Genomic DNA, 11,588 nt, shown 5'->3' on the forward strand with positions numbered 1-11,588 from the left:
GTCCACCACCAATTTTCATAACATCTGTACACTTACTAACCATGCTGCTGACATTCTCATCCAAATTGTTAATAAAAACAATAAACACCAGCACTGATCTTGTAAGATACCCACCTGTCAATTTGACAAACAATCCGCCACTTCCAGCCTGTCTCCTGACAGCCAAACCAATTTTGCTACCTCTCCCTGCATCCTCCATTGAGTTAACCATTCAGACCAGCCTGCCATGCCATTCCCAGACTGGTCCTTGCAACCTTTCGACAGCCCTTCATCTTCCGACACCTCATTGGTGGCCAAAGAAAATCTTAAAAATCCCTGCCAGGGCTCCCACATTTACTCATTAGTTTTACACAATGCCCAAGGATGCACTTGGAGATTTAATCTTCCTTCTGGATGCATTTTAAAACCGCATCCACCTTCTCTTGTGTAACGTGGACTCCCTTCAAGGCATTGCTATCTTGCTTCTCTGAGTTCCCTTGTCTTCATGTCTTTCTCCACGAGAAATACTCCTTCAGGGCCTGGCCCATCTCCTGTGGAGCGATACACAAGCCACCACCTTGATCCTTATGGGGCCCCATCCTGCTGCCAGTTGCCATGTTCACAAAGCATCCGCTGGGGTCTTCCCCAGAACGGGCTCCGGCCACGTCTTTTGCGTCGACCTATCAAAGGTCCGCAGCGATTTCTAGTAACTCCTCCCATTCGTGTGTTTTTTAAAAGTTATCAGACCTCAAAGAAAGTCAGGGCAAGTGCATCCAACTTCCATCACGATTGGCCAAGAGTTTCTCACCAAGTTCTCCATCTTGTCCCTTCTCTGCCCAGTGGCCTGCCTCATCCTGGCGGCTGCCTTGAACCTGGGGGCAGCGACAGGGACGGGTGGGCTGCATTCTCACCAGCAAGCAGCGTGCACCTCCAAACGTGGTCATTGTCAAGCAATCCCCCGCACAATGGCGCTCTGCCACGGCATCGAGTACAGCGAGATGAGGCTCCCTAACCTGCTCGGGCACGAAACCACGGAGGAGGTGCTACAGCAGGCCGGCTCGTGGGTCCCACTGGTTCAAAAGCGGTGCCACCCGGACACCAAGAAGTTTCTTTGCTCTCTCTTTGCTCCGGTGTGCATCGACGAGCTGGCCGAGCCAATCCAGCCGTGTCGATCGCTGTGCGAGCAGGTAAAGAGGAGCTGCGCTCCGGTGATGTCGGCCTTCGGCTTCCCCTGGCCGGACATGCTGAAGTGCAATCGGTTCCCGGAGGACAACGATCTCTGCATCCCACCCGCCGACTCCTCCGAGCAGGTCCCGGCGCCCAGACACGGTAGGAAAACGGGAGGAGAATGCCATCGTCGGCTTGACAAATAAAATAGGTGTTGAGATCTAATGGCAAATAAAATGGAATATTAAATTGAGGTTCCCATCATTACTGCCTCTTTTTTTTAATTATCTCGCCTTTGGCACCGTTCATACATCTAATTCGTTCGGGTTAGATTTGTTTCCAGTGTATAGCAATCAGGTAAACGGCCTGATAGGCATGAATTCGAAACACAATCTTCTTTTCTTTGTAAAAAAACACAAATTAATTTCATTCCCACCGTGGATGCGTTAATATCCAGGGGGATTGTGCCCTGATCCTGATGCGGCTCCCTCTTTAACGACTGTATCAATCAATTCTTGCTACATTGAGATTTAAAACAAATCTCTTTTGCTCAAGGATGCCCAACCTATCAAAAGAAAAAAAAGCCTCCATCTGTCTTTTGAAGGAAGATGCCAGGTATTGCAACTCCCAGTTCATGTGTAATTCACGAACGCCGTCCCCTCCCCAGAAAGAAGTTCCATGTGTTGCCGATGTTGTTTCCTCTCATAACGAGACCGCGTGGGGAGGGACCTCCTGTCATAATTTGCTGCTTGAGGAAACCCACCGCTTTCTGTTGAACTGTAAATGTATAAACTAAAATCTTCACAAATTCCTTGAGTCGAAATGTTAAAAGGGATTGAATAATTAAAATCGAGGATTCCGGACCAAGTTGGTCGCTTCATTTCAACAGTAACGACCTTTTCGGCGCTTGTGAGCGAACATTTTGTATCAGTTTTTAAAAGAACTGGCGCGGAACTCACCTGGAGTGAAAGTCATACTCGAGCTGAGGATCTATCGTGTTTTTTTAGACACCGATGTTGGAAAAATCTGTGAAACATTTAACATAACATTAACAGAAGGACTCACCTTGTGGTCGTTTACACGGCGCCCCTTTGAAGTCCCAGTGCGCGTTGGCCGCGGGGCTTTGACACTGGAGCGACTGGACGTTGGATTCCCGAGGTGAGTTTCTGCGGTGCGGTTGAGACTGCAGGCTTCCCCCGACCACTGGTCGGGGTCCTGCAGGATAAATCGCGGGGCAGGGATTGACTCCAAATTCCTGCACACTCCGTGCGGCGGCAAATCTCGTGGATTGAGTCTGCAAGCTGAAAAAATCCTATCTGCAAAAGAAAGGAAAGTGTTAGAATTGGCATGGAGAGTGATTGCGTTTGCTGAAGCAAGTGCCATCTACTGCCCCTCCTTTCCATTATGTTAAAAAAAAACCATTTCAGGAGGTAAGGCTAATTTCTTCTGAGTACGAGTGTTTAAATGCTTCATAAATATGGTCCACTTAATAAAAATAGCAAAGCCCATGGACAATCTGGAAGCGAGAAAGTTAGGCTACGATAATTAAATCTCGTCTGCGACGGGCCATTCCCACTTGGTCCGTTATGTTACTTCTCTGCTCAGTGCATGTCAAGAATGAATCTGGATCCACTTTTTCCCCCCGCCCCCCCTCCCGCCCGCCCCCTCCCGCCCGCGCCCCCCCCCCGCCCCCCCCCCCCCCCCCCCCCCGCCCCAGAGCTGAAGATCTGCGACGCCTGCACAGAAAGCGTGCAAAACGACGAAATTGCCGAGAAATACTGCAAAAATGATATCGGTAAGTTGGCACCTTCGGGGTTCAAGTTGACCCGAAGCTTTGCGGACGGAAAAGGTGCAGGGCCATTAATGTTGGCCGCGAGTTGATCACCAGCAGGCGAGTTATACATCGATCCTCGCGTGTTTCCTTGCTGATCGCATTTCCTTCCTGACATAATAATAGAAGTGTACGCGGTTCAATAATGGTTCATGTGGCTTGATCAAAAATGCACAATATTTTTCTCCACACACGGAAGTCGTGCATTGGGTGACACCGAGGAGGAGGTTCAGTCAGAAAGCAGGTAGATTGAGACAGGTGAGAGAGAAGGTGGCCTGGAAAAGGTGCTCCGGGGCGAGAGAGAGATTCTCCATCATTTCTCGGGTTTAGACTGCAGGCATGCAACGTTGTGAGGGGTGCTGTGCTGGCAAATTTGCCGCGAAGAAGGAATGTGGAGTCAATTCCTGCCCCGCGATTTATCCTGCAACGTCCCGCTGATGCAGGATAAATCGCGGGGCAGGAATTGCCTCCACGTTCCTTGTTAGTCTGATTGGACCACTGTTTCTGATGGAAAGCACGTTGCCGGCAGCTACTGCGGTATCAAACATCCATGTGGCGTTTGGGATCGTCAGTGATTGCACACACGGTTTTTCAGACTGCAATGTCGGGGGCTGGGGGTGGGGGGAATCACATAATGACTGCCTGGTCGTTCACACGGGACACCTTGTTAGACTGCAAGTCCCTGAGTGCAGTCGAGTGGATGACCGTCAGCGAATTTTTCCGGTACGATTTACACTGCAGCCTCCCTCCAGAAAGTTGCAGGATAAATCGCGGGGCGGGAATTGCCTGCACCTCCCTTTTTAGACCGCCCGCGCAGCCGGTTTTACCGCGTTCCTCGTGATTGAGACGTACTCCTGAAATGTCAGTCTCGCCCGCTTTCGACAGTGTTTAATGACCCTCTTTGACATTATTTTCCAACTAGCTTTAAAAATAAAAGTGAAGGCGATTTCCTACAGCAACAGGGACACAAAGATCGTCCCGGGGGCCAAAAGCAAGACGATTTACAAGCTGAGCGGGGTAACGGAGAAGGATTTGAAGGGTGCGGTGTGGCTGAAGGGTGGGCTGCAGTGTGCTTGCCACGAGATGAACGACATCAATGCCCCCTACTTAGTGATGGGGCAAAAGATCGATGGCAACCTGGTCATTACCTCCGTGAAGAGATGGCAGAAAGGACAGCGGGATTTGAAGAGATTTGCTTGGAGCATTGGCAAACAGCAGTGTTAAAGATCGGGCAAGTGGCACACCCTGCGTTTGTCCAGTCCAGTCCACGTGGCAATGGATCATTGAACATCTATTATGTCCTCAACCATGGTCAACTGGATCACCTTGATTAAAATATACCTGTTATCTCCTCGGAGTTCTTTGTTTCATGCTCTGATGTCTAACCTCTCATTTCATTTAAGCTGTAAATATGGTTGTAATTGGATGGAACGTTGATTTTTAAAATTGAAATATCACAATTCCAGAAATTCTGCTCCACGACCAACTTCATCAAAAAACGAATCACTTGTCGAAATCGTATCTCTTGCATGGGAAACGTACAGTTCTGTCAATCAGCGGTAAAAGTATTGACTGAGATGTTTGTTTCTTTTATGGAAACATTCACATCAAATATATTTAAAGTATTTCAAACCATTCGTGAGGTTACCTAATATCCACAAAGTGTAGTATTGTGTTCTCCATGGGTCCTGCAGAGGAAAATAAATTGATCAAATCTGGCGACCTGTTTGATGAAACCAATGGGACACAACTCATTTTAAGCTAACTCTTAAGTGTTGTGAATAGTGTAATTTTGTAAATAATTCAGATAAACAAAATATTGTTGTACTTGCCATTCCCATGATTGTTCAATTCACCTGAATCTGTATCTTTCCGTATTTGTTTGGATCTCTAAGATGGCTTAAATAAAGATGTGACTTTTTGTTTAAATTTGCCAGGATGTCCATTAAGAATCAAACCATCATGTCTTTATTTGGTAATGGCAAGTAGATGGCACTTGCTTCAGCAAACACAATCACTGTCCATGCCAATTCTAACACCTTCCTTTCTTTCTCAATAATGGACCAGACCCCCACCGTCCTCCACCCGAAAATGTGTTCTCACCCTTAATAACTTCTCCTTTCGCTCTTCCCAGTTAAAGGGTAGCCATGGGTCTCAGCTATGCCTGTCTTTTTGTTGGCCATTTGGAGAATCCATGCTACAAGCCTACACAGGCAAGGCTCTTCAACTCTTCCTCCGCTATATCGATGACTACATTGGTGCTGTCTAATGCACCCATGACGAACTCATCAACTTTATCCATTTTGTTTCCACCTTCCACACCAACCTCAAATTCACTTGGTCCATCTCTGGCAACACTCCTCTTTCTCAATCTCTCTGTCTCCATCTCCACAGACAAACTTTCTACAGCTATTTTCCACAAAACTAACTCCCACAGTTACCTTGAGTATATCTCTTCACACCCTGTCCCTTTTAAGGATTATATTCCTTTCTCTTAATTCCCCCACCACCATAGCATCTGTTCCCAGAATGAAGTCTTCCATTCCAGAACATCTGAGATGTCCTCTTTCGTCAAACAGCGTGACTTCCCCTCTATTGCCATCAAGAGAGCCCTTACCTGCATCTCCTTTATTTCCCACACATCCTAAATTGCAACAAGGACAAGATTCCCCTTGTCCTCACCTATTGCCCCAACAGCTGGCGCATCCCACATATCATTTTCGCAATTTCCACCACCTTCAATGTGATCCCATCATCCAACACATCTTCCCCTCTCCACTCTTTGGAGAGACTGCTCCCTCCAGGATTTCCTCGTCCATTCATCCCTTTCCACTTATAACCCCCTTGGTACCCACGCCTGTGACCACAAGAAATACTACACGTGACCACACCTCCTTCTTCATCACCATTCGGGGCCCCAAACAGTCCTTCTAAGTAAAGGAGCACTTTAATCTGCAGAGGTCATCAACTGAATCCAGAGCTCCTATTGTGGCCTCCTGTACGTTGAAGAAACTGGACACAGACTGGGTGATTGTTTTGTTGAGAACCTTCACTCTATCTGGTGCAATAATAGGGACCTCCCAGTGGCCAACCATTTTAAGTCCACACTCCATTCTCACACCGACGTGTCTGCTTATGGCCTCATGCATTGCCAACCGAGGCTACCTGCAAATTGAAGGAACAACACCTGCAACCAGACTGAATTAACATCAACCTCCACTTTCCATCTTTGCCTCCTTTCCTTCAGCTCTTCACGCCTTTCCTTCTCCATTCTGAGCTTCCCTCTCCTCCTATCACTTCTCAGCTTTTTTGTCTTCTGTTCTCCTACTCCTATCTCTTGCCTTTTTGCCTAAGCCACTCTCCTCCCCCCCCCCCCCCCATCCCTTTATTCAGCCACCCACCTGCTTTTTGCTCACACCTTGATGAAAAGCTCAGGCCTGAAACGTTGCTTCCTAAAGACTTGATGAGTTTCTCCAGCACTTTTGTGTATTGCACTACAATCACAATGGCTTCAGACGTTCCTGCTTCACCCCACTGATTTTGTGCCCTCGATATCAGAAACAAACTAGCACATCTTGGTGAAGATGGACATCGGAATGTTGTCCCATTTTGTTGGGAGAATGTATCATGATGGATCAGGATTTGGAAAAAAAATGAACTTTGGTCAAAATAATACAGGTACGATTACTGTTCAAAATATATTTGTACAGATAAATGAATAGGAAGGGCAAGCCCAGAAGACCAACATGCTGAGAGTGTACAGATTGGGTTGAAGGGTCTGTTTTGTGCTGTAAACATCAAGTAGGTAGGACTAGTCGTCTCCACAAATCAAGTAATGCATTACTTTGCTGGAACCTGGCACTGATGTAATACCATAAGTGTCTGGCAGTTCATAATGAAGGGTAAAGGTTCCATTATTGTCATGTAATACTACATTTTAGAATGTAACATACATGAAATTCTTTAACTTTTGTCCACAATAAGGCAAACAGAGAGTTGCCACTTTGTCCAGCACCCCTCACAGAAACCTACAGCACCTAGTGTTCCTAAGGAACTCTCCCCTCCGAGTACTGACCAGGCCTGAGCCTGCTTAGCTTCTGAGATCAGAAATCTCAAGCGTATTCAAGCATTTAAGCTTCGGCCTAATGAAGGCACTACTGAATTGAAATATGTATCATGAAATATTTGTACAACAAATCTGTTGAAGAATGAAATTTAGTTTGCTCGGTGATCAGAAGAATTGACTATTAAAGAATCACACAAGACTTGAGCAATTGAACACATCATCCAAAGACTCTTCAAACAGCATCTAATTAGTTCCACACAGACATTTTACACCTACAAAGAAGTTATAAAATTCCAAAATGAAATTATTGATATTCCCATTGTCACCGTTAGTAGTATATCGCAGGTCACAAGAGCTGTTGCATATCCAAAAAAAAGATCATCTGTTTGCCCCATAGCTTTGTTAATCATCTTAATTCTATGGCCTCTAGTTTTAGGGTAAAGGTGCATTGATTTCTTTATCTAGTCCATGATTTTAAATGCCAATAGTAAATTGTATCCTGGCCTTTCTGCTTTTAGGAAAACAGCACAAGCTCTTAATTCTTTCTTCACAACCTAACTGTATCATTTGGGATAATATGCAAGTAAATCTTGTTTGACTTCTGAGTGTAGTGCCTGACACTGAACAGAATGAAACCTGCACAGTTTTCTTGAAACAAATTGTCAATTTCTTCTCTCCTACCAGGAACAATTTTTCATTTTCCAAAACCCCCCATCTCCCTCTTCATCTCCCTCTGACCTCCCCTCCAACTCCACCCTCTGAACTCCCCAACCCTCTACCTCCCCCAATTGACTTCCTCTTCCTTCCATCTCAACCCTCTGACCTCCCAAATCCTCCACCTCCCCCCAACACCCGACACCACACTGACCCCTGTCCTCTGACCTTCCCCTCTCTGAATCAGGACGCTTGGACCTCAGCAGAGGCATTACCTTTGTCTGCCTCTGCCCACATGCCACGATGCTGAACTCTTCTTCCATCACCTCCATCTCCATGCCCACTTCCACTATCATGATTCTCCATCTCTCCCCCCCTCCAAATCAAGACACCTTCTCCCACTTTAAGACTTCCTCCTCCTCTTGGACACCTTGTTCTGCCCAGCTGCCTGCTCTGGTTCTTTTTATTTCCAATTGCCGCCGAGACATCAACCTTCTCAAATTCACCACTCCTCTCTCTTATTCCTATCTCACCTCTCTGAACGCTTTGCCCTCCACTCTCTTTGCAACAATTGCAGTCAAGGATGGTGATGTTGTGGCTGGTGCACTGAACTCTACCTTGCCAAGACCATTCGACAGCTCCTAGACACCCCTTCCTAGTTATCCCTTCTATAAGACTCCAAGACAGATGTCTCCAACCTCATAATCTCTGGTCATCTCCCTCCCACAGCTTCCATCCTCATTGTTTCTCATCTTGACACTGTCTGATTTTACCCCTTATCCAAGATACACAAACATAATTATCCAGGTAAACCTATTGTTTCCACTTGCTCTTACCCCACCAAACTAATATTGTCTTATCTCAACTCTATCTTTTCTCCCCTGGTCCAATCACTCCCCACTTTACATGTCCTCCATCTCTTCAATGACTTACAATCCCCTAAACTTGACTGCCTCATTTTCCCTATGGATGTCCAATCACTTTACACCTCCATCCCCCATACAAGCAGTTCCCAAGTCTTTTGTTTCTTTCTGGACAAGAGACTTAACTATTTACCCACCACCACCACCCTCCTCCGCCTGGAAGAACTTGTTCTCACTCTAAATAACTTCTCCTTTAACTCATCTCACTTTCTTAAATGCAATACTGGCATGGGTCCCAGTTACGCACGTCTGTTTGTTTGCTCTGTGGAGCAATACATCGTGCAGGCCTACACAGGCAAGACCTCCCCAACTCTTCCTCTGCTGTGTTCATGCATTTGTGATGAACTCATTAACTTCATTCATTTTGCAGCCAATTCTATCCCAACCTCAACTTTCACCCCAATTTCAAATTCACTTGGTCCATTCCGGTGACACTCTCCTGTTTCGTGATTTCTCTGTTTCCGTCTTGGGCCACAATCTTTCTACAGACATATTTTACCAACTCACTAACTTCTACATCCACCTCAACAGCACTTCCTCACACCTAGTCCCCTGCAAGGATTCTAATCCTTTCTCTTAATTATTCCATCTCCGCGGCACCTCTTCCCAAGACAAAGTCTTCCAGTCCAGATCATCTGAAATGTCCGTGGCTTCCCCTCCACCACCATCAACTCAGCTCTTGCCTGCATCTCCTCCATTTCATGCTCATCTGCCCTGGCCCCCTTTGCCTCCAGATGTAACAAACACAAGATTCCCCTTGTCCATACGTACCACCCCACCAGCCTCTGCATCCAACACATTAATCTCCATAAATCAGCCACCTACAATATGATCCCACCACCAAATACATCTCCTCTCCTCCCCTCTCTGCCTTTCATAGGGACCACTCCCTCCATGTCTCCCTCATCTGCTCATACTTCCTCACCCATCACACCCCCCCCCCCAGCACCTTCCCCTATGGCCGAGGGAAGTGCCACATTTGCACCCACACCTCTTCCTTCACCACTATTCGTGGCCCCAAACAGGCCTTTCAAATGAAGAAACACTTCACTAGTGTATCCAAGGGAGTTATCTACTGCATCTGGTGCTCTTGTTGTGGGCTTCTCTACATTGGAGAGACTGGGTGCAGACTGGGAAGATCACTTTGCTGAGCACCTTCACTGTCCACATCAGTGATAGGGATCTCCAAGTGGCCAACCACTTCAATTCTACACCCACTCCCATGCTCATATGTCCGTCCATGGCCTCGTGTACTGTCCCACCAAGATCACCCATAAATTGGAGGAGCAATACTTGATTATCCATATAAGCATTCTCCACCCAGGTGGCATTGACTGACTTGTCCAGTTTCTGCGAGTCTACTCTCCATTCTCCCCCCCCTTACCTTCTCTTTGTCTTCTTTCCTGCAACTCTCCATGCCCTTTCCCTCTCCATCCACAGAGCCATCCCTTCTTCCTCTGCTTGCTGATGTGTGCTCCCTATTACCTCTTGCCTTTGGGACCATGCTCGTCCCCTGCCCCTCGCCTCCACCATTTTGCTTAGGCACCACCCACATTTTGCTCATCCCTTAATGAAGGGGCTCAAGCCCAAAACATTGGTTATGTGTCTTGATAAAGGACATTGTTTGACCTGCTGAGTTTCTCCAGGGTTGTGTTTTAACTTGAACCACGGTGTCTGCAGACTTTCATGTTTCACTGCAATTCTTCACTTCCCAGCAAGTCCCTCCTTCCCAAGTTAAAGAAATCCTGGGATATTTCATTTCCAACACTGGGCATGCCGACCCAATACCAACCCACTTCTCTGCAGCCACTACTGAGCCGTTGTTCTGCCTACAGTTCACTGTAGTAGCAGTAGCCTTTATTGCCATTTAAAACCAGTACACAGTTAAAAACTAAATTACTTCCTCCAGAAACCACAATGCTACCCTCATAACTACATTACACATCAGCAACACAAGACATAATTTCTACTCCAGACAAAACAAAAGATGAAAGCTACACATGACTAAAACACACCTTCACAAAACCATATTAAAAAAAAGTGCTAAAAATACAGTAAAAGATGAAGAACTAGACAATAGGCACATTTCAGAGACTTATAAGTTAGAAAGTCCAGTGGTTTGAAAAGAAGAACTGCCACACAGACCACAAGTCCATACAGGCCTGACAGCTTTGGCACAGTAACAGTAGAGAGACCCCACCTCACAGCCTCCTCTCTGACCCCGCCATCTGCCACAGGGCCCTACGCTCCAAAATGGTACGGCCTCCTGAACCTCCAGGCCAGGCACACGACATGACCACTCCAGGCTCCCGGACACTTCCTCCGCATAACAACCAGCCAGGCATGAGCTGCCTGATCCGGACACCCCGACGCAGCTCCGCAGACGCAGCTCCGTAGCCCCGCCACGGTGCCTACTCCTTGGCCGGCAGCACCCAACATCCAGGAGCCTCATCCCCACAGCAGAGGCCCGACCACAGTAGACCAAGCCGCGCTGCCCCGCAGGTCCGTACCACCCACACCTTCACCTTACTTTGTGGTTCTTCTCGTCTCCACAGCACTACCGTCTCATCTTCATCCTTTAAATATTGAGCACGGCCCTCTGCTTAGACTGTTTTATTAGCATCACACCTTCTTCTGGAACCGTCAACCATCATGTATTTTCATTTGGATGAAAATTGTCACCATTTTCTCTTGAATTAACTTTGATACAGTTAAACTCTTCCTTCTTGTCTCAGTTCTGGCTCTCGTTAAAAATCCCCCCACCTACCCCCTTCTTCCCCCGTCATCTCTCTTTCCCGGTCTCTGACATGTTGGGAAGAGTATCAGGTTCAGTGGGTTCACAGAGACGAGTCTGGACCCAAATGTTACAATCACACATAATTTTAATTAACACATGGGAGACAAACAGGGGAGAAGGTTAAATGATCACTATTTCACTTAAGTAATGATATAGACATTCACCTCGGAC

At 46.8% G+C, this 11,588-nt stretch overlaps 1 protein-coding gene across 1 annotated transcript; it reads left to right on the forward strand.

Annotated features, from left to right (window-relative positions):
* Positions 1 to 484: 484 nt before the first annotated feature.
* sfrp2 (secreted frizzled-related protein 2) lies at positions 485 to 4,201 on the forward strand. Its single transcript, XM_069923136.1, has 4 exons — positions 485 to 701; positions 820 to 1,308; positions 2,864 to 2,941; positions 3,900 to 4,201. Exons 1-4 carry the CDS (start codon positions 485 to 487, stop codon positions 4,199 to 4,201), a joined length of 1,086 nt encoding a protein of 361 aa, XP_069779237.1.
* Positions 4,202 to 11,588: the final 7,387 nt, after the last annotated feature.

The sequence above is a fragment of the Narcine bancroftii genome, chromosome 3 (genome assembly GCF_036971445.1).
Source record: "Narcine bancroftii isolate sNarBan1 chromosome 3, sNarBan1.hap1, whole genome shotgun sequence".
Classification (NCBI taxonomy): Eukaryota; Metazoa; Chordata; class Chondrichthyes; order Torpediniformes; family Narcinidae; genus Narcine; species Narcine bancroftii.

Bases quoted from the DNA above. Each gene is read 5' to 3' on its own strand.
- sfrp2 (XM_069923136.1), top strand. From the start codon at position 485: ATGTCTTTCTCCACGAGAAATACTCCTTCAGGGCCTGGCCCATCTCCT. The intron at 1,309-2,863 runs GTAGGAAAACGG...CCCCCGCCCCAG, and splicing joins GGTCCCGGCGCCCAGACACG to AGCTGAAGATCTGCGACGCC. The intron at 2,942-3,899 runs GTAAGTTGGCAC...TTTTCCAACTAG, and splicing joins ATACTGCAAAAATGATATCG to CTTTAAAAATAAAAGTGAAG.